The sequence below is a fragment of the Apaloderma vittatum genome, unplaced genomic scaffold (genome assembly GCF_000703405.1).
Source record: "Apaloderma vittatum isolate BGI_N311 unplaced genomic scaffold, ASM70340v1 scaffold2009, whole genome shotgun sequence".
Classification (NCBI taxonomy): Eukaryota; Metazoa; Chordata; class Aves; order Trogoniformes; family Trogonidae; genus Apaloderma; species Apaloderma vittatum.
The window spans coordinates 41,857-65,755 of record NW_009736770.1 but is presented as its reverse complement, the minus strand read 5'-3'; the positions used below and the strand labels follow the sequence as shown (position 1 = coordinate 65,755).

Genomic DNA, 23,899 nt, shown 5'->3' with positions numbered 1-23,899 from the left:
GAGAGAGCAAAGAACAAAGTCTAGTTCCCACTCAGGTGATGAACCACTTGAAGAAACGCTCAAGATAAAATTAATAAAAAAAATTTTACATCCCATCCTCTCCCTTTTTTGAAAGAAAATTGCACACACCCCAGCAGTTACCTTTCAGGCAGAAACTTACCCTTAAAGTTTTTAATCGCAGTTGAAAAAAAACATCACTACCAACTGAAAGCAAGGGACTGAATGCTTGCAATAATGTATCAACCTCCACCACATCCACTGACAGTCCCAAATCACACTGAGCATAGACTTCACAGTCAAACAAAACAAATTCCTAAAAAGCAAGCTGTAAGAAAGGAAATCAGCTTTGCACTGAGATGATCTTTACTCTGAGTGTGGGTGGGCATGTGTGTACAGACCATGCCTGAACTCCAGCTGAGACAAACACTACCATAGCACACAGGGGACTGAAAACTGTAATTTCCAAGCAAAAAAACTGCACAAAGTTTATCCTGAACCAGTAAAGCACTTCAGGAAAACACTTCTACAGGGAGTCCGTAAACAATGTTGCTTCTTCCTTGGTAATACTCTTCCTCTAACGTCCCCTTTAATCTGTTCTCTCCCAAGAGCATTAGACAGGAGTTCAGCACTATCAGCACCAAAGACGACGGTCCAACGGCTTTTCTATTCTTGTGACACCACTTACCATTTGCTGGATCCTGTGAAAGGTTTTCCCATGGAAACTGAAGGCTTGTTCAAACAAGACCTTGTCTTCCACTGTCCACTCATCTGGGAACGGAGTAAAGTTTGGCAGATCTGCCAAAGACTTCTCAATGTTGTGCTTGTGCCAAAACAGCATCCCAAGGGCCTAGGAATAACAAGGACACCAAGGGGACAACTGTAATCACAAGAAACATTACTACATGCATCTAAAGGGCGACCTACAGTATTTTTTCTCAGGCAATATGTTACAAAATTTTAATTCTCAGCTACATTTGACACCACTCTGTGTACAAGAAACCTGGAATCTGACTCCCATTCTGCTATGTTGTGAAGACCAACTTGAAGTTTATCCAAACCACACAGGCAGTAACGTAATAAAAGTACAAAAACAGAAAGGTGGGAGAAGAAATTGAAGACTTCATTCCAACTTTACTGATCATGGTATGCACAGGCAAGCTAAGCAAAGACTTAAAAAGACTACGTAAAAAACCAGGTTGGACTAAAGGAAGCTTCTTGCCAGTGCTAAACTCCATTTTCTGTGCAATTAGGAAGGCGGTTTAGTTGACTGGAGGTTTTTATAGTTGTTTAGGGGGCTCTTTCTGAGGGAGAGGGGGAAAATGGGAAGAGAACGAAGGAAGAACTGGAAGAAGGAAAGGGAGAGAACATGCGCAATCTTGACTTGCTGCTAAGACATCCCTGATCCAAAGGAGGAGCAAATCTCACTCATTTTGGGGGCTGCTCATTTGTTCCCTTGAGAGATGCCTCGTTTCACTGTTGCAGTCTCTGGTTCTCAGTTCCAAAGAAGAAGTGCATGTGCTGAGCTTCACCACTTGCAAACCATCCTCCTCCCACCACCTTCAAGATGCTCACTCGCAGCCAGCTCTCTCCCAGGGGTGCACAGCCGCTGTGTGTTATGACACAGTGCTGCACCTCGCATGCCAGTGACCACCACAAGCCTGGGGGAGGCCTGACTCTGCAGAGCTAGAAACCAGCCTTTTGCAACAGCTCTAAAGTGAAAACAAACCCTAACATGCTGAGTAAAACATCAGGGTAACCTGCTCGTCATATGCAAACTTGGCTCGGGTTTCACAACCAGTTACCCCTCACATCTAGTAGTTTCCCCTTGGCTGCTCAGAGCTACAAAATCCCTTCAAATGTGGGGTTTCCCCATTATGCTTTGCTATGCAAAAAGCAGTTCCTTTATGGGATCTTGCTCCCCTGAGATTCTGTAGAGAGTATGTGTATAAATATGTGTTACACAAGATCTTGTCCTGACCCTATTGGCCTTTCGGTGCTGCCCAGGCACCCTCTCCTCCTTTTTGCCACCTTGCAGAACAAGAAGTAGTAGTCTTGGTTGCCGCACAGTCACCTGAGATGTCACAGGAGCTGCACAGCCACTCTAGCAAGAACGGGGCCAAAGAAACTATTTTGCAGTCACAAAGGACTGAGTTTCTCTTCCCTGCCATCCCTTTCAGCTTCAGATATGAGCTATACCAAACATCCTTGTGAGAAAGCAAAGGAAAAACAAGGATGGAGACATTCTGGGAGGGCAAAACAGTGCTAAATACCCCTACGGCACTAGCAAGAGTTGAGATAAATAACAAGGTTTTCCTTGTTTAGCAGGAGAGCAGTGGTCCTCCTCCACCCTGTGCTGTCCTAGGAGAGCTCCGTACTCCTACACAGGTAAGTACACGGCTTTTCCAGCCTACAATGTAGCAGGTTGTAGCTCATGGCCAGACTTGCTGTAGTGCTCCCAAAAGCCTGTGACTGCTCAGCACAACCACCTACGGCTGCTTGCAATACCAGCTCAAGAGGGTTTGCCCTGCCAGAGCCTGCCCTTTGCCTTCCCTCGAGCTGGCGAGGCTGCAGGGACTTCCACCAGCACAGCCCCGAGCCTCCAGCCATCATCTGACAGCAGCGGAGCCAACGGGGCACTCGGCCACAGGCAAGGGGAGAGAAAGGACAGAGCAGTGGAGCTGAGCATGGAGCAGATGCAGCCAGCTGGACAGAAAAGCTGCCGGGCAGGAGCTCCAGCACGAGCCCCAGCAGCCCCGCCAGGCGGCTCGCCACTCCCTTAAACAGATGCATCTTAATCTGCAAAGGTAGGTTTTGGGCAGGGGGCACGGATGGAAGAAGGGAAATCTCTGGGGGATGACTGCCAGCCGAGCCACCTGCGCAGGGCTCCACAGAGACCGACTGTCGGAGGGATGCACATGTGGGAAGGGGCTGCCTTGGCCAGCAAAGCCCAGAGATGGTGGCCAAATGGTAAAGCGAGCTCTGACTGGCTTCCAGGGAGCCTGTATCAGCTTGTCCACAGTTACCCAGCCAACAGCTACTCCAGTGATACCTGAAGAGTGTCCCTTGATGACACAACAAATCACCCTGATTTGAAAGCCTTGACACTTGTCCCTGTAATACAAAATGAGTATGTGCCTTCCAAAGCAATGTAAGATAGGTCCTCTCCAGTTATTTCCTGGAAGTGCCTAGGCTGAGCTGTCTACGAAATCCCACAGGACCTGGGAAACATATTTAACTCCAGAGTATTATGCAAGACTGCTAGGGAAGGAATGAGAAAATTTTTAGAAGTGGCATTTTTACAACTTCATCAGCCACTTTACATTGTGGTGTGGTGAGTCCCTTGTTCCACTTTATACACAGAGGAAAAAATAAAAACAGGGAGAAAGGCCTCAAGGAATGAGTTGGGAGGTCTGTACTTCCAACATTAAAATGAATGCAAATCTGTTAGTAAATCTAAGTTTTTCAAAATACAAGAATTAAGTGGGTTTGTTTAAATATCACAAGCTTCTTTTTGATAAGTCTTCCAAATCAGTCTATATTCTCCAAACAATACATCTCCATTAACAAAAAAATAATGAAAAGTTCCATTAATGAAAAAGATGAAATTCACTTTTACTACTCTCATATCATTTCTTTTGGCAAATAGTACCCACGATATCCAGTCTTAGGATATAGCCATCTCAGGTGAAATGAGCTACCCTTCTTATTTTCATTTAAGTTTGCAGCCTTTTGATACTTTCATCTTCCTTTTATTGTTGTCTTCTGTTCTTAGAAACTCTAATTATCAAGTCTGATCATTCCTGATTTTGCTAGAAATTTTGCTGGCTATCTCAACTACAACGTTCCTCTTCCACACAAAGTCTTTTTGAGCACGAGTATCAACCACTGAAAGTCTGACTCAAAGATGAGAGCAGAGTCATTTAAATAGAAATCTTGCCCATTCAAATCACTGGTTTCTATGCCTATGGCCTCTGCTTGAACAATTTCATGAACTTTCAAGTTGTCACAGAATCCCTTTGTAGAGACAGTACGTAATTTGCCAATTCAGTAAGTCATGAGATTCCCCACCTTCCATTTCCAGGCAAGTATTAGCGCATAAGGAAACTCCACAAAATTCAGAAAAGCTTCCCAGGCACAGGTCTACTCATCTCCCCAGCTGAATGTTGAAATTGATGTCAGTTACCACAGGGCACATTAGCACACAATCCTAAACCACGTGGAGCAAAGGAGAGGCCGCTCCTCAGACCAGGATTTCCATCATCGCTAGGCTAAAGGCACCGGCTAACCTCAGGGACAGCTGCTGAAGTTGTCCACTGCTACTGCACGGACATCTGAGGTGCTCATCTATGAAATGCAAAATGATTTACAGCAGAGTTTGAAGGTAAATAACCATAGATATCGGTTTGCCTCCAAAAAGCACATGATGGTTCAATAGTTCATTAATAACTGCCAATAAATCCATGAAGCAGAAGTGGAGCATTCAACTGGAGCACTCAACAGCTGCAATCAAGCAGCTGTCCAAAGACAAACCAATCTTTTTAACAATGTTTAGGGCTTCTGAAAGCATTTAAGAGGGAGTCACCATAGGAAGCCTAATACTCGTGGCCAAACTCCACTAGAAATTACAATTGTTCTGGTTTTCTTTGGAGTATTGATGTAAAACTAAGGATGAACTCCATATCCCCAGAGCACATGTTACTACTAGGAACAGGAGAAGGTAGGAGAGGAGAAAACACAGATGGTGTAGAATGGAAGCAGTTTTAGGCAGTCACTTTAAGTCATGTCTTAACACCTGCTGAAAAATAATTTTAAAATAAAATGAGTATTTAAAGAGTTGTTACCTGCTCCATATTGTATCCATGCTTCTCTTTAGCAATGGCAATATATTCATCCACTGAAAAACAAAAAGAAAGCATAAGAGCATTTCTTATAACGATCTCATCTCCTTTTCCCTTTCCAGCCTAAAATCCAGTCCTGCAACAGCGACTTAAGTCATGGTCACTGAACTCTTCACTGAGGACTCTTATAAATGGATGCTGTTTCCAACAATTCAGGAAAGAAAGGAAACAAAATTAGAACAGGTATCAGACAAACTGCACATATTTTCCTTAACTAGCCTAAAATATATGATATCCAATCCAGTTCCAGTACTTCTGAAACATGATATACAATATTTCAGAACTTGTTCACCAAAGATATAGACTGTCTCAGGTATTTATTTTTTTTTAAATCACCCAGAGCAGTTGTTTCCTAAAGAACAAAAAATTCCCAGACACAATCCACACCTTCCAATATTGCCAGACTCCTAGTGTTGCACGACTGCAGATATCTTGGCAAATTTTTCAGCCCTTATCCCTCAGCAATTTACATCTTGGACAAAAGCCCACCTCTGTGTATCATTATGCCCCCAAGAGCTTTTAACCTTTACAATGTGAAGATGCCCTGAGGAGTTATATTTTGTATAGATGGGACTAAAACTAAAATGTCTCTTTCTGTATGAGTGACTGAGCAACAGCACTCATGAGAGGGCTGGATCAGTCAGTACCAGTGGTGGCATTCTGAAGTCTGTGCCCTTCTGCTTGGTCACTATTAAATGCACTGTAAGGATAACATCCTTAAAAAACAAACAAACAAAAACCCCCACCAAACCAAACTAAAAGGTGAAATTCCCATTTCACCTAATAGAGTGAAAGATGATGGAAGCACAGGTTGCCTGTAGGAAACCCAACAGGCAAGTACCCTGAAAGACTTAGAACTAGTACATACAGCCAGGATTCTCATTCTTCTACAAATTTTGGACAAGTCATTCAAGCAATAAACTCAAAAAATCATTCCCCCTTCCTTCTTTGCAGACACCTGGGGAGGGATGCACCCAAATCCCCGTGCTGACCACCTGACTCATCCGAGAGCACGCGTAGCACCTCCGGAAGGAAATGGTTCTGTGCACGCTGCAGCTGACGAAGCCGCATTTCCCACAGTTTGAGTCTTGCGATTAACTTCAGCTCTCACATGTGCTTCTCTCTTTATAAAGACTCCCGCATGGAGTGTCTCATCTGATAGCACAGCATTTCTTAAAGCCTTTCCTTCAAGCTGGGACACTGTGATTCTTCCTTCAGCTGAGCAAACTGAATAAAGAACCCAAAATGTATTGGGAAAAACAGAGTGCAGAGGTCTAAAAACACACAGCAGGAAAGCATCAGCCTCATTTTCAGTTTATCATCAGTAAAAAGAAATTAAACTGAGGTACTTGAAGGAGATCTCCCATTTTACTAGACAATATGACATGCGATATCAATGCTAGCCCTTCATTTGGAAAGGAGATGCATCACTCAATTTTTACAAAAAGGTGTTGCAAATAAAGGCCTTGGCAAGTGCCATGGAAAAGCCCATGAGAATATTAATACAGCCACACATCGTGGTAGGAGAAGACCATGCAGTAAATACAGGCCCAGTTCCATGTTAGCAAGGACATTCCATGAGGTTCTTGCTCTTCCAAGCTCCCACTTACACATAACACAGACCTACCTGGGCCTGATGAACCCGTTTGTTGGACCATGTTCTAGACAGGTTCAGTAGAAGCTTTATTAGCCCTTTGGCACAGAAGTGGCGACAACCATTCATTTGCATCCCTGCAGCACAAATGCATCTGCCTCTCCAAGTCAACAAATTGTTTCTAAGGACCATGCTGAACTGGGATGAAAACCACCCCTTCTTGCAAATGACCTTTACTTGCACAAAGCAAACAAAACGGGGACAGTGATAGAAACTTCTCAGGCTGAAATCACTGCCATTGCCTAACAGAACATCCTGAGGATTAACCAAAGGGTAGGAGCCTCAGAAATCACCTTTGCCATGGGAAGAAACAAAAACAAAACAAAACACGAAACCACACAACTTGCAGAACCACATCCCAAGGCAGACCACACAGGGAAAACAGGGAGGAGGCTGTTCCCTTCTGTGTGCCCTCACACCAAACAGAGCAGGGAACATCAGCAGAATGTGGGCAGAAGCGTGACTTCAGATATTTCCAGACTTTATAACCACACCAAAACCAAAGGCTGCCAGGAAACCCTAAGCACAGCACTTCCTTCTACTTAAGCTAAATGTTCTTGGCTTCCTTAGGACAGGTACTGCACACGCAGCGTTAAGTATTTTGTCTCAAGAAGAGGTGAAGAAAGGGGGAAGGAATGGAGCTGAATACTCTGAAGTCCAAGGCTGAATTAAGCTCTTGAATGCTAAGTACTGCTGCATTAACTACCTTGCTTTCACTGTGGAAAGATCTACAGTTCCTGATTTGACTTCAGCATCCTACCATTTAATATATACAGAGAAGAGATGAGATCGTTCTTCCTAGCATATTACCTTTCTTATGAAAAATGCTGTAAGTAATCAAAACACATCTACCCCCCCTTGTTCCTCACCCCTCAAAAAAGCATTACAACATTTTCTCTCTTGAGTAAGGTCCCCACATATCCATAGGATTTCTCTTGATTCAAGTCAATACAACATAGAGCCAAATAGTAGACTATGAGTGACTGGATACCATGAAAGGAGGCAGGATGCTTTTCTTGTCATGCTGGTGTCCCTAACATCTCAGTGTTACATCTCGTCGTTACAGTGGAGAAAGAGAAAAGAAAAATAAGGAAAAGGAAGAAGGCAGTAAATCAACCATGGGCACACAGCAACGCTCCTTCAATGCACTAAAAGAGTGTTGTGGACAAAGGAAGGACAGGGAGTACATCATCGTACTCTACTCTTGGCTTGTTCTCTACTTCTTACTGACAATCTAAGTCCGTTCTGCCTGTCATTTCTTGGCTAATTGTAGGCTCACTTGCTTTGATGCTTGCACCATCTGAAAGGTATGACAGTCCCTTGAGCAATCCTTCCGATTGCTCTTTCTTTACCACCCCCCTCCATATGAAGTGAACAAGAAAGAGCATGGCACCAGCTGAGTCACAGGATCCCTTTAGTCTCCCGTACCAGCAGAGCCTGGAATTGCCACAAGCTTAATGCTTCACATGCCACACCAGATGAATAAGCGCCCTCTCACATCCCTGCCTTCCCCACGCACCTCTAGTAAGCCCAGGGCAGCGGGCACGTGAAATTCTGCTCCACTGCGTTTCAGTGGCATTCAGTCACACTCAGCGCGTAACTCAGCAATCTGTTTAGACATCAGAGTTCAGAGCCAGAAGAGCCTGAGGCAGAGCCCTGCTTACACCAGAAGAGACAGTTTGCCAGCGCAGCTCTTAGCTGCTTTCCAGAAGAGAATAAGCAAGAGCAGCAAAGCAATCCCATCCCATTTCCCCAGCATGAACCACACCACCGTGCCCTCCTTCTACCAGTATAACTTTTCCTCCAATAGGGCAGACAAGGGCATCCTCCCTTCCCATCCAACTCATTTCTCTCTGCTGAAAAGATATTTTGGCACAGATCAGGCCAAAAAGACATTACCTGAACAGACACGCTCGTGTGACACCAGAGATGTATTGCTCCTGTGAAGGCTCTTGTTGCTACTAGAAACCAGACGGGGGGAGGGATGGAAGCGAGAATCATAAACGGGTATTTCTTTACCTCTTTGGCTACGTATCTTCTTTACTATGCATTTTAGCCATGTGGGTGTGAGCAGGAACTCCTGTCCACCCCACACCCAAAATGGAATGAGCACTGGCTCAAAGAACCCCTTCCTACAGCCCAGGAAGGTAGAACTAGCACAAAAGGTAGGGACACAGAGGGAAGAGAGGCCCACATACACATTGTCACCAGCAAAGAGGAGCACAGTGTTCTCCTCTCCAAAAGAGAAGCAAGGTCTGCAGTGAGATGACAAAAGGACCCCAGGTGTGCAGCACTAACACATCCAAAGAGACAAAGCAAACCAGAGTAGGAAAGGAAACACAGGAAGATGCTTGCCCCTCCTGCCCCTTAGAGAGGAGAGTTTCTGACCAAAATGCTGCTGTCAGACCCCTCAATTTTGTGGTCGTTTCCATCTGTCCTTTTCATAAACCCTTTTCTTCTGCTAACAATCTTCCTCCAAGAATTCCTCACTAGAGGCAAAAGAAAGGGGACCCTCTTGGCTGACAAAGGGAAGGAGAGCCAAGAGCAAACAACTGCATTGCTGATTTTCAGTCCCGCATCCTAGAACAGTGAATTGAGAGATGTAAAACAGAGGCATTAATTTCAGGGGGGTGGGAGAACTCTGGAAAGAGAAATGCCTGAAAGAAATGACTCCATCACCACTTGATCAGATTAAATGATCTCTCCGAGTGGGTCTTTTGGGAGCATTTCTCCCTCCTGCCCAAATTGCTTCTTAATGATCTTGCAAGCATCGCATCACGGTTAGTGGACTCAGTGACCCCAAGGAGGGTTTGCAGCACAAGTGAGTGTGCTAAAGCCTATAGAAAGCAACAGGAATGCAGAGGTAGAGCTGTTGCTGCAACCTCAGTTCACCCCTATTACTGGGGTACTGCAGGAGCTCTGAACACTTTGCATATTACGTGATGCAATACCCTGACAGAACAGGGTGAAATGAGGACAAAACCAGCAGCCTTCATAGCCTCAGTAATGTGCTTCACAGGGTTTGATCAATGCTGGAACCTGTGAGGAATTCTGGATGTTGCTGTATATTTCCCCCTCCCCTTCATCTCCCTTGAGAACAAGGGGAGAGACGGGGGGAAAAAAAAAACAAAAAAACAACAACAACCACGTCAAGACCCAGAACAAATCAATGCTATATAAAGAAAATAAGGAGCAGAGATTAGACACATATACGTGAAATTCTTCCAAGTTTCAAAACACAATTATGATGGTATGCAAACAACTAAGCACAGTTTTTGCCGTGGCCATAAAAATGAGCAGCTGCATTGCTGTCCCGCCACCCTCGTCACACTCGTGGAACAATCCTGCCACCTCGTGGTCCCAGCACAGGAGAGGAAGCTGCAAAAACCACAAGAGTTTGGATAAGTGTCTCGCTAAAGCCACCTGCAACAGGAGGCAGCGCCAAACAGGCAGACATCGAAGTGAAGTGGGCTTGACCACTTTTTCTGGGTATAATCACTTAAAAGAAAATAAAACCCACCTACTTACAATGGGCTTCTGCCTTGGAAAAGCTATTTCCTCTTCCTGGTAATATCTAACGTGTCACAGGCAGGAGAGGAGCAGAGAGCCAGAGCACAGCCATGTTTTGTGCTGTGTGATGCACCCACCTGGGCAGGCACACAGCCTCGTTTAACACTGTGAAACAGAACTAGAGAACACTAGTTCCGCAGACACAAAGGCTACTCAAAAAATCACTTCGTGCAAATGAAGGCACAAGAGAATTTAGGCCTCAACTTCATTCCATCTGCAGCAGGGGAGGGGAAAGTCTGGATGCAACTGCAAGGCTATGGAAAACCAACCTTACCTGGAGAAGCTTACCTGAATGGGAGCGAGAGAAAATACCCTGCAGTGCCCCAGGGAGTGATGGGACTTCACAGTATCTCTCAACCTCCCACCCAACTCACCTCCCTGTAGCTCAGATTTTACACGTGTCATATTTTGTCCATGTACCAAGGACTGTAAGCGAGCCACTGCACTAGAAGTCTCCTTTGGCAGTAGGGTGAGGTTAAGCACCCCAAGCCTCCAGCCACCTCTTCCCACCTGGGAGCACAAGTATTTTCCTGGACTCTAAGGGAACCGGACTGGGAAACTGTTGCACCTGAAAAACAACCATCCCTCTCCTGCTGCATTAACTCCCTCTCCTACCTAAGTGGCTCAGAAGCCATGCAAACTCGAGTGGTGGCGGCTGGAAGTTCCAAGATGCTCTCACCTACCAGGAGAGGCAGTCCCAGAACCTCCTATGGCCAGTCCTGGCTATGCAGGCTGCCCCTTCTCTTGCACCAGCTCTGAAGCCACTCAAGGCACTGAAATGCTGACCACCAAGAAGCAGCATGATGTTCATAAAACTAACAGTTTTAAACTTCTTATATGGTTGTATACCATATAAAAATACTTCGCTAACAGGTTATGCAAGCCTGAAGAGACAAGCCCTCCTAGATCCAGCGAGGGACGAGACTGGCTCAGCCAAAAGTGAGACTCATTCCTTGCCCTGGCACTGCAGCAGCAGGGGTGAGCAGGCAGGCAGGAACAGGCAGGGCTATGTAAACAAGCACTGGTGAGGAAAAAGTTGCTCACGGAACCACACCTGGAGCCTGGAAATTGCAACCTCAGAAAGCGTAAAACATGGAATAAAACGGAGTGCCCTATTGCTGGGAGAGTCATCCCTTCAAAAGCCCCAATATCCATGAAAAGCTTTCTTTCTCACCCAAAGGCAACCAGTTCCCACACACCGGTGCACACTAATAAGCTAGAACAGTAACACCATATCACCTCCCACACACTTTTTTATTATTTTTAATACATTCATGACCTGCATCTAAGGGCAAGTCCAAAGTTGAAACTCCAGCAATGGTTAAAGGCCTGACTCATCTGCCTTTAGATTTTGCTTCACCAGGAAGAAGGTCTGTACTGCAGACACAGGTGTACTGAAGACCTAGCAGTTTTTGTAGCTTGCCAGATTCTTTTAAACGGTTTACCAGGAGAGGCCTTTTGCTAACAGACATGTTACTTTTAAAGCTTTTACCAACATATGGTCATTCCTCAAGTTGCAGCCTTCACCTGGCACTATCACATCAAGAAAAGGCTCAACACTCCATGTATATGTGCAGGGCGGTGTATTAATGAGGATTACGATACGGGCAGCCAGCTGGCTGATGCTGTCTTGCTCTGTGATGCTGCTGCTGTTCTCCCTCAGAAGGGCGATGTGACTGCCCACTGTAAGTGCATCCACGGAGGACCCTCTGGGAAGAAAAGACTGCTTCTTAAGCATCCATCACATTCAACCTTCAGCCAGAAATTTGCTCCACCACAGCACTGAACGCCACTGTACTGGAGGAATGGCACAGGTTTCAGGATCTACAGAGCCCTGGGTACCATGAGCCCATATGTCTCCATACGTACCGCAGAAGAGAAGAGGACAAGGAACATCTGACAGAGCAGTAGCAAAGAGGAAACACTACCTCTGGGGCCTTTCACAAGACAGGTAAAGCCACAGTAGATCACCCAGGGACCTAATCTGTGACCATATGGGATCTGAGCACAGCTATCATTCAGCAGCACAAACCTGATCCTAAACCAGACACAGACACTGAGCTGTATTAAATGTAATCAGTCAGAACACTTGATATTGGGTTTGAAGCCCATATAAGAAGATAAAACCAACACACATGAGCTTCTGGCAGGGAGGGAATACTCATTCCCACATATGACCTTCTAAGACATAGACAGGAAGTCACAGACAGGATGAATGAACACAGCACAGGCCTAAATAACAAAGTGAGTTTATAGCAGAACAGCTCTTTGCATTATTCAGCACAGTGCTCTCAACTCAGTCCAAGAAGCCCTAAAGTCAGATTTATTCTGCTGTCAAACCATGGCTTGAGTTAACTCTACGGAGAGGTTATAGCCTTGGATTACACACTTCAACTACATGCGGCAACATGCTCAAGCAACGCAAGCAGTAACATTATCAATACAGTTGTGACCAGTGGTAGAATATTAAAAAAATTATTTGATCAGATGGTTCAATGCAGGAGAAGGTAACTTAGACTAGAAGAAGCCTCCCTTATGCAGTCTTTCTTATAGAAATTAATGTTTTTTGCACTCTTTGAGAATATCTGATCCAGTGCATCTTTTCCACAAGCCAAACTCACTAATTCAGAAAAATAGTTTGACACACACTGACAACGGAAGTCAATATGGGAGACCACAGATTCAGACTACTACTGTATCAGCAGTCTGATACAAGGCTGCAGTACTGTATCTTAGCTCTTCATCCGAGCCAAAATTTTGGTCTGCAGAACAGTCAGTGCAGACTACCACAAAGTTTGGTCAAGTAACGTGCTGTCAATCAGCTTCAGCAGCCATCAAGGAATATCCAAACTCAAAGCTCTAAAGAAGGCGAAGTCTTCCACAAAGATCCATTTTCCACCCTCCAAAAGATTTTGGAAGTTCCTGTCTAATACCATAACTGTCATATTCCCTGTTGTAGTCATCATGCAAACTAATAAAAGTACCATTACCAGTGCCAGGCTTCCTGAACAGTACGGGTAACTCCACCTCCCCATGAAATAGGGTCTTTGTGCAGCATGAGGACACACACACACAAGGGATGTGTGGGAGCAGAAGAGCTATCAGGTTAAATTATTGCTCATTATTATTATTACCAGTTACACTGTGACATTGTGACAAGTCAAGTTGACCCTCTTAGAATGAATACAAAAGCAAAAGAAATGATCAATTTGTCCCCTAGCTGCCTCTTTGAAGGATGTCACTTGGGCAGAAAGGAAGCATCGGGCATGCCAGCAGGCAGCGAAAAGCAGGAGACGAGTCAGCCGCACAGAGGAGCTGCCCTCGGCAGATATGCTGAGAGCCAGGCGTTGCTCGCAGAGGCAAGAGAGCCTTCAGCTGTAATTGCCCACATCCATCTCCTCAGCAGCTAGAAGAGGAGAAATCTGTGATCCTGAATGGTGAGTGGTCAGGTCACAAAAGCACCACTTGACTATTTCAGTTATTTTTGGCAGCCAGCCTCCTCGCTTCCCAGCCCAGCTATACAGGTAACACAATAGCCTCAGCAACCCAGCAGGCCTCTGCACTCATGAACGAGTTGCAGGGAACTTGCTTTCAGCAAAACTAGATGAAAAACGATAGGGACTAAGTGCAGGCAGCTTGGTGTTGGAGGGTAACTAAACAGTCCTTCAGTTGCATTTCTGAAGTATTACTAAGATACTTCTGTCACCCATCTACAGTTAATATTTCAGGTGTTTGGGGCCAGCACCTTCAGAGAAGGCAAGGGCTCTCCCACAACCGCACTTGTTGCACTACTGTACCTGGGAGCCAAGAATGGAAAAATGTGGTCTCAGATTTGCTCTGGAAGATTCCATTTTCCTCACTTTAACATCAGCAGGATGTGAGCAAGTTAGCAGGAAGCAAAACAATTGAGACAAGCACTGAGTGCTGCACAACCTAAAGAGAACAGCTTACCTTGAGAGCAGCCATGGCTCTGCCCCACAGCAGTCTGCCCTACACCTCTCCTGAAAGTTCCTATTCCTGTAACAACAGTTCAGCTGCTTGATAAGCAACCACTTAATCAGGCCAGCCATGAACTAAGGCAACATAGACAAGCACCTTCTACAGCTTAAAGTGCAGGGGTTCAGGAAATTCATGGAAATACCCTACACATGAGAACCTGGGAAATAAACAGAATTTTAGGTGAAGAGCCCTTACTCTACTGGAGATCAGAAGGTAACTGCAGACAAACGCATACGGACTGCCCTACAGTAGACTACAGAGCCTTTGGGAAACACAGGTCATACAGGTCTGAAACCAAAAAGAAATGGTTTTGACCACTCCAAGAAGTCTGTGGAAAAGAAACAGTAAGCTTACACAGTCAGATCTAGGACAACATAATCTTTATAGTAGCTTCTAAATCTAAGTATTTATGTTATGTTGATAAATATTAAGGTCTTCAAAAATACATAAAATTAAGTCAATTTGGAACAAAAATGAAGTTACAGGTTGACAAAGCATATGCTGAAACACGGATTTGATACAAACCCTCAGCCTTCAAGGCTGATCCTAAAAGACTGAGTGGAAAAGCCTGCAATAAACCAGTATCACTAACTAGATCCTGGAGTAGGGCAGACACTGCTTTTAGCCAGGAGTTAGAAGCCCAGCCCTTTCTGAGAAGTTATGTATCACTACTGATCCTCGCAGTGCTGTAAAACTCACTACTACTCTACCATAACATGAATCTGCATGAGAAGCACATGATTGGGAAAATATGGAGTGCAAAAATAAGAGTACAAGAAAAATAACTAGTGGCAGTGGTTCCTAATTAGACTAAATAATGCCACAGCAAACACACTGTGGTGAGGGAAGCCCAGGCACGCGTCCTTGAGAAAGCCGAGCTGCTCTGCCTCCTGCACCAGCACCTCTGCAAAGGTCACACCCGGCAGCATGAGCTCATCCCAGCAAGCTGGTTTGGCCAAGACCTCTTCAAGCATTCCCTAGAGGAGGACAGCTCACAAGAGCCCTCCCTGCCTGCACACTGGTCCCATCACATCCCTGCAAGCACGCACTTGCTGGTGCATTTGCTAATTAACCTGGCTCTAAGGAAGAAATTAAAAAAAAATTAAAAATAAACATAGTTACCCTTCAATTCCCTGACCTTTCTCATTTTTCCCTTCACAGCTACAGTAAAAGACAACAGGTCAGGAGAAAACCAAACCTACTCCTCTGAAATGCTCCGAGCCTTCCATTCCCACCAAGACCAGCACGACTGGAGTGCATTCAGCCCGTCCCTGGGCTGGGTCGGAGCAGCTCGAAGTAGCTGCAGCCTGCTAGTTCTCGTCATACTGGTCCTACAACTCACATAGGGCCTATCAGCCTGAGTAAGACTGCTCCCAAGGGTATTTCAGAGCCCAAGGCTTGCTGCCAGGGTGACTCTTAACACAGCTATCATCACTCCATTACATCCACATCATCCTGTCTCTAAACTTCTCTTAGGAAAAAAAGCTTCTTCCCAGTGCCAGGACTAGTTCAGTCCCTGTAGCAGCAACAGTAGCAGCAGCCAGCATTTTCAAACTGGGTCATCTCGACAGGTTAGGAGGCCTGTTTCATGCTGCAGTAAAAAGGAGGAACAAACAGGTGGCAGAAGAGAACAAGGTACATGAAGGCACTGGTGACTGCCTCCCCCCGCCTCCCTTCCCCCCTACTCCCAGCACAGCAGCAAAAATTCCTCTAGGATAACAAGCTACCTTAGGTAAGACATCCTTTTCCTGGATGCTCTCCAACACATTCTCTCTTTTTTTTTTTTGTTTGTGGGTTGGTGGTTGTGTTTTTGTTTTTTTAAAAAATAAAAAACCCCACCCAAACAAAAACACAATCCATACACTGAGAGAAATTAATCTCAAACACACTCCCTAGTCCTTTCAAACTAAATTGCTGTCCTGGCTTCGATACAAACCACTGCTGTGAAAGGGTTAAAACTCTCATGTTAATTTAAATATGCATTCAGGATCCAGAAATATCAACCTGCAGCAATAATGATGAAAGAGCTGCTCTAATTTCCACACACCATTGCAACAGCAGCTAGCACAGCTGATGACAAAGGGGAAACTGCAGCTAAGTTTGAGGCAACTCAGCCATTTCTGGGATACATCCACAGCTTTTGAAGCCTAGTATCTTCTTTTTGCTGTTTGCAATATTGCTACTACAAGCATTGTGAGTTATCTCCACTAAAATGAAAAACTGCATCCCTTCACCTTCATCTTCTGAGCATTCTCTGAAGTGCAGCAACCACAGCTGCTGGGAGAAGTGGCCATGGCTGTATTATTTCTACAGCTAAACTCAAGCAGAATCTTAAATTAAACACGAGTTCCCTCATTTCTGAATTCATGGAGTTGTATTCTTCAGCTACTGTATATGCATCCAAGCTTCACAGCTGCCAGGTTCACTGCATAATATGAAACTTGGATTAGGGATAAACATAAACCCAATTCTGCTTTTCCACTAATCCTTTTTTGCTCTCACTGGGACAGCCAACAAACCAGTATTTCTAAGGAAGGAGCACATAGAAATAGCAAGATCACAAGTTTGGGGGTTTTTTGCTATTCTCACTTGAGTTGTTGCTATCTTCTCTTGAAGCACTTAGTTTCAGGCAACAATTATAACCCCTAAAGTCCACCCCTCAGAGACCTGGAAGTCTTGGCTCTACCTGGCAGCTATTTTTTTAAGGATAACATTTTTCCTACTACCAAAAAAAAAAAAGAATCCACTACCACCTCAATTAAAAAAAAAAAACCAAAACAACAAACCTCAGACACAAACAAGCAGAAAAACCCCAAACCAAGAAAAGCACAATACATAACACTACTTCTTTTAAAACCTCCCACAGCACTTAGCCACAAAATAAAAAAAAAAAAAAAAGCTCAGCTATGAGTTCAACAATACTTTTCTCTCCAGTGGCAAAGCCTAAGCAGCTCCCACTCTCCCATCTCTGAGCAAGGTGGCTGTACTCTCACCAAGCACCAACAGAACCTTCTGTGGGGTTGTGTTGTAAATCAGGTCACAGACATGATGGGGGTTGGAGGGTAGGGGAGACCAAAGCTAAACCCACAGTTCCAAGTGTTTCAAGGATCCTGTTTACAGCACAACGGAGAGGAGAGATTTAAAAATCAGCTTTGCTGCTGCTGAATATACACCAGACCACATCCTCACCTGCACTGCTGATGCCTGTGGGCTGGGGACAGGGTGACTCTCAGGTAGCTATGAAGCATTAATTCCTTCCATTTTACATACATCCTGTTAAATAGGGGCTTCATTTTCTAAAAAGGGAGTTTGCAAGATCAACACTTTCGCCAGCATACTCTCTCCAATTTGTGGTTTTCCATTCACATCTATTTATTGTGAGGGTACCCTACACCCCAAGGGAAGTAAGAAATGATGACAACAGTTCATGGAGTCATATGTCCGCAGAATTCACTGGCCAAAATAAGTGAGCTGAAAGGGGAAAGGCTATGCCCAAGCAAAAACCCTTCTCAAATCAGCTATGGCTCAGCTACACACAGAAAACAGACACTTGCCACCTGAGAAAATGAACACTTTCCTATCCTCTACTCTGGCAGTCATTTTAAGTCAGAAAATTCAGACAAAGGCGACTGCCAAACTTGTTTAATGCCCCCTTTAAAAGAAAAACTGAAGAATAATCATAGCCTGTTCTATGCAAAGACTACTCCTTGAACTACCACTGGACACAGACTCCGGTTACTTAAACCTGCAACCTACCCTCAGAACTTTTGGGATTCATCTCACCTTCACAACAGAGGACAGCTACCAAAACTTGCTCTCTACCCAAAGAACACTGATGACGGGGACACACGTACAGACTCGGTCGGGACATAAGCTTTTGTGATAGCAAATGCCAACTCATAGCTCCCTAGGGTGGAGCGCTGCTACTCCACACTCCCAAACCATTACCCAGCCTGTGGCACAGGTAACTAAACCTTGCCCACCCAGACATGAGAGGGTTAATATCCATGTAACTATAGCAACTAGCACATCTTCCTCCACCAGAGCCTCAGCTGGCATACTCCTGCCTTCCCAGCATCAGGTTTTGCATCCCATTTAGGGACTCCTCCCTCTCCCCGCAAGCCACAGGGTCTGGTCAAGCACATCATGAGGATGTCGGAGCACTCGATGCTTCACCTCATTCTGGTATTCCTCTGTCCCTATGCCGCCTGGACACTTCTACTTCCCCTCCCAAGGGGAAGGAGGCTGTCTAGATTCTCTCCAAGTGCACCAAGACAGGCTGCAGCCTCGAAGGGAGAGATTCCAGGAGGTAATGGAGAGGAGGACTGGTGAGCATCCCAAGGTGCCAATGCTGATCAGCTATCAGGTCAAATAGAACCAGTACTGCAACCATCATCCCACAGGTATTGGGGATAGTGCCTGCCTCCTCAGTGACACCCCATAAACTGCCAGTCCACTGGAGACACCCACCAACACACCAGTGAGAAATCGAAGCTCCCATCTAGCAGCACATGTATTCTGTCAGGAAGAGAGCAGAAAAATTACTTTCGAAACAGAGCTTATCACCAGCAAATAAATCTTTCTCCTCTCATAGTTCACCTTTGAACTGCAGATGCATAAAAGCAATCATCACGTCCTATCCTCTCGCCTGGTTTCCATTCCTCTGTCCTGGGCAGCTGCAGCATGCCAGCACTTGCGCATTTCTAAACCAACCCAATGTCACTTTTATGGTTCCACCCATTGGCGTACTTGGCACAGACACTGCTGTTTTATTAATAGCTTCATGCTGGCCCAGCTCTATCCTGTGCACGGTTTTTACAGCATCATTACAAGGCATTTTTTACTATTTCCCTCCTCCTTCTCCACATGCCACTCAAAGAAAGATGCCTGTCTTCCACCTAGCTGCTCCTGCTCCCCAATGTCATCTTGCTCAAGACCTCACTCTTCCCTCTTCTCTCCACGTCTCCTTCTCCACCCTCTGTGACAGAGTCCCAGCACAGCCAGAACAGTTGCCCTCCGTGCCACCAAGTCCTCATTTTGAGAGCAAGCTCTTTGTAAGAGGTGCGACACCAGCCACAGCACACAGGGTATTTGGAGCAGAGCTGGAAGGGGAGCACAGTTATTTTAAGTCCAAATGTTCAGCTACTGCACAATGACAATTCTTTCTTTCTTTCTTCTTCAAAAGCGACAGGACAAAACTCCAGCTTTGGGCTAACTTTGTGAGCTACTCAGTAAGGGTGGCAACTGCTATGCAAGTGACCCCTCAAAGGCAGAAGCCTGGCAGTAGATACAGAACATACTGGCAGTATTCAACTTGAGCATTATTCTGGGCACGGCAGTAAGTGGCTTGTACCCAGTGTTAATGGTTAACAAGGCACGGGGTGGGGAACACACCCACCTTGATCAATGTGCCAACACATACTTCTGCTTGTTCCGATCTTCTCTACCCTACTCATCATTTTATGGCATCCAGGCAAAAGGTTTCTCCAACTTGATTAAAACATTGCTCCAACATATAAGGTGCATGGGACCCAAACAAGCTTTAACTAATTGCATGAGCCTGGAGCACCAGGTATACAGATATCCACCCGGTCTTGGCTGATACGCTAGTCTTTCCAGGATTCATTTCAGCAGCTTACAGAGAACTCTCCCACAACCTCCACCAGTCTGGCCAGCCCTCGGCCAAACCCATCAGTGTGTATTGCTCTGAGCACTGTCACAGATTTGCTCACAGTGTTTTGTAGCACAGATTCACCTTTAACATAGGTGGCTCCCAAGAGTTTCACCAACTCCACAGAACTGTCCCGCTCAGGAGAGCTACCCCGTCAGTCTAAGCTGACAGCTAACACGTGCTGCATGAACTTCCATCTTCCCATTAAGCCCCAGCCACGGGAACAGAGAAAAGTCCTGATTAGAGTTTACCACAAGAACCAGCACAGGATGGATTAAAGGCTTTGGAGTACAAATGAACGTAACTATACACAGGTACCAACATGGCTACTGATTGGAAGGATTTGTTCACCCCAACACTTCAACCTGAACAGTAACATTAAGAATGGATGTGCTAGCGAGGATTCACAGTACTGAAAGTCCAAGGGGCTACAACAACCTCCCAGAGCCCACAGTTCCTTCCACTCTTCCAGTGATTCCTCCCACCAAGGATAATGCACATCACAAGAACCCCTGGTTTGAAAAAAGGCATCAAGAATTAGAGAATCCATCACTTCCCTGGGTAGCTTTCAGTAGTCAATCACAAAAAAAAAAAAAAAAACCAGCACACCAAAACCAGCACATACTCAGGCATTTCATTCCAGTCCATGTGGAGTTAACCTTGTAGGCATTTATTTCTATTATGCATGTCTCTTACCATGTCAAAATTTCCATTTTTGAAAATAATTGACAATAGTCCCCTTGCAATAAGCTAAACAGATGGGGTTTGCTTTGTCTTCAGTTTCCAAACTGTTTCGGTAGCTCCTGTCCCCATCCTTTTCTCCATCTTCCAACACCAAAGCCATTATTCTGAGGTTCATGTTCCTGAATGCTGCCGGCTGAAGAGGGAGCAAACTGTTCCAGTGACCACCTCGCTCTCTTCACACCCACATCATCCATTGGGTCAAGAAGGACACTGGGAAGCTTTATTGAATTACCTGCCCGTTGTGTCCCCAAAACTGCTCTCCAAGTCACTTCTTTCCAAACATCAGCTTTGATGCAGAAGATAAGGCCAGAGCTTTCAGCACAGAGACTCATAACCCTACAGCTGGGTCATTAAGAGCCCCTTGCGTTGGTATCAGTCCACATTAGGAAAAAACCCAAAGCACTCTACGAGAGTATTGGTAACATTCGTTTTATTTACCACTCTGGCAGTCTATGGCTCATCCTCAATTTCTCTCCATAGCAACTCCGTATCACTGATCAAAGTGCTGATCATCATCAGCAGCTCTCTTACACATCCCCACAGACCCCATTTATTTAGGATTCACTATGAACAATGTCAACACTTGCCAACGAACTCAAGGAGCTGAAGAGAGACCTCCTATCCCCTGATGTTCTTTCTTGATAAACCATAAAATAGATCAAAAAACTCTGCTTGTAATAGATTTACTAAGTGCTCTACAGCCAATGGCAGAGCACGGGTGTTTCGGAGGCGGCTCCCATCTTTTGAAAGGAAGGGCGATCAAATCAGACTCTTATGCAGTAGTAAATCAGTGCCTAACAGCTGGCTGAATATATTAGAGCTATGAAGTTTTTTCTACTGATCAATCCATTTCTAGTCTCAAAAAGAACAAAAGCAGCTACCTGCAGCAGGATTTGGTTTTCACAGTTCAGTTTTAAGTAATGCCAAGTAGAGACAGGAAATAACTGATACCTTTTGCAAGTGTCAGCTCAAACTGACACAAGACAAAACAATGACCAGCCAGCCCACTCTTGGCCTGCTCTCTCATTCCCTCCACAGCTGCCCTCTCCTCATCTGCTGGGGTTTTCCTGCCAGCCCAAGGTGCCCTCAGCCACCTCTCCCAATGCTCCCTTCTTTGTTTGTTACTGCTACTAGATGCTGAATTTCACTCCTCCATCCCTCTATATAAATTAGGTACCTGAGAGACACTTTATGTGTCATATACGGCACAAAAGAATCATGCTTTTCTCCCCTAAACACCACATGAAATATTTATTAGTCTTCTGTATCAGTTTTGGAAGGTGAAATCACTCATGAATCCACACTCTCACTAAAATTTTGAGCCTTCTGAAAAATTTCTTCTTGCCTTTTCTTATATTTATATTGTTTTCCCCAACTTTATTGTACCAGCAACAGTCAACTGCCACATAAGTTTTTACTCATCAATACCATACTACATTTTTAATTTCCTCCTAGGTTCATGGCCTCTTCTTAGCAGATATTCTATCCTTTTTATGCGCTATAATATCCTTGCATATATTTTTGTGCCAATTGCCACAAAATATTCAGTCTCAAATTATTTTACTGTATTTCATACAACTTGACTCCTTTACCTTCTTCATTCTCTTCCCTCTCCAAGAAGCCCATTCCCTACTAGGCAGGGGTTAAATGTTCTAAAGCCAAGCTGAGATTCAAAATATTCTCAGACTTGAAAGGCAGCTACAGGAATTCTGTGTCACAGACAACCCATGAACAGTTGCTCCATTTGGTGGAGGCAACAGTTTCTTGCTCTTACGTCTTTTTAAAGGTTTCTAGCTGTAGATAACTGTCAAATATATCCCTATCCTCATCAGTCTTATTTAGTTCAGTATCCAATAGCCAGCAGCGAAGAGACAAGACAACACTGGTAGGAAGGCAGGCAGTCCTGATCCCTGCAAAGCCTTTTTTATCTGTAGATCACAGTACCATCATCCTTCTGTAATTTAAGGGGCAACTTGCTTAGTGGAACAAGTGCCCCAGGGCAGAGTCCAGCCCTTTCTGACAGAGCCAGCTTGTGCACAGTCTTTCCTGTCTTAATTTGCAAATGCCACTGCAGCCTCACAAGTGTCTTGTGATGCATCTCGGGTCTAGGAGAAAACCAGATATCAACTCAACAGTGCTACCACAAACAACTGCCGAGGAACAGGAATGCAAGATTCTTATTCTGGGTCCCAGAATCGGAAAAGTAGAAGAAAGATATCACACAAAGTCAAAAATATATCTTTTCAACTCCCTCCCCCAAAAGCACTTAGGTTTAGCTCCTGCATTCAAAGAGCAGCCCTTTAATCAGAGTCCCACTTATTCACAAGAACTGTAGCTAGACCAACCTTTCAAATACTAGTTCTGCCATCTGGCAGCAGCACTGAGACTTGTTCCCAGACACACACAGAGCCCTCGTAATTGCCCTCACGTGGAATTCCGAGGCACTGCAATTGTTCTGGCATTTAAACCTCCATGGGCTCCAGATGAGGATTTTAATTTGTGTCTTTGTGGGGGAAAAAGGTACTACGAAGTACTATGCATACCCCACCCTTCCCCACCACCGCAAATACTTTTCCTTTTGCCCTCCATAGTTATTTCCGTCATCTTCTACAGCACCAAAAAAAAGAGATTGTGTAGGCCGATAAGGATCTTAATTCATACCAAGGAAGAAAGTGTGTCACATTTCTCCTGTGTTCCCTGCCTCTGTGGGTTTGACACTCTGAGCAGCTGCCCAGTGGGGAACAAAGCTCTTCTGAGGGATTGCTTTGTAGGCTTTTCTTTTTTCAAATTAATTTCACGTTGTAATGGAAAGGTCACAGACATCACCTCTGTACTGGAAGTGGCAACTTTGCATTCTTGAAGTGATACATATAAGGGAAGCAAGGGAATAAAAGTATGTGAAGAGACTTACATTTTGCTTCAGACAGATTCTGGTTAGGTGACCAGACCAGCATGCCGAGATTCTCTCTCTCCTGACTTCTCCTTGCGAGTTTGGCTTTAGAGAAAACAGATACAAACTAAGTTACAGAGAAAGTCATTTCAAATGCAAAATGGCTACAAAAGTGACTTATCACACATCTGCAGCTTTTAATCAAGATACAAAACCCATCTGCAGAGTTAAAACCCCATCTTCCCATTCAGACTTGAGGCTTTTTCTTATTCCTTCAATGCATCACCCCCTAAATAACATGACAGATATTGCACACTCGCTCTTTCATGCAGTACACTAAGAGCATACGTTAGATCTAAATTAAAAGTTAATTAATGTTTCTCTCCTAGCACATTTGGTTATTTTTCTTCCAGTCATCGTTAAATGAAAAAGGGAGGAGCCAGGCTCAGCAGCAGGCTCCAAGCCCTTGAATC

General features: G+C 44.8%; 1 protein-coding gene across 1 annotated transcript in view; it reads right to left on the bottom strand.

Annotated features, from left to right (window-relative positions):
* Positions 1-23,526, bottom strand: part of LOC104279715 (REST corepressor 1) — a gene marked incomplete at its 3' end in the record, with an annotated part of 29,100 nt that extends 5,574 nt beyond the window's left edge. The window contains exons 1-3 of the mRNA XM_009877091.1: positions 23,448-23,526; positions 4,842-4,894; positions 686-847 (exon numbers count right to left, since the gene is read on the bottom strand). Of these exons, the coding sequence (XP_009875393.1) occupies positions 686-847; positions 4,842-4,894; positions 23,448-23,490 (258 nt within the window). The remainder of the gene's footprint in view (positions 1-685; positions 848-4,841; positions 4,895-23,447) is intronic.
* Positions 23,527-23,899: the final 373 nt, after the last annotated feature.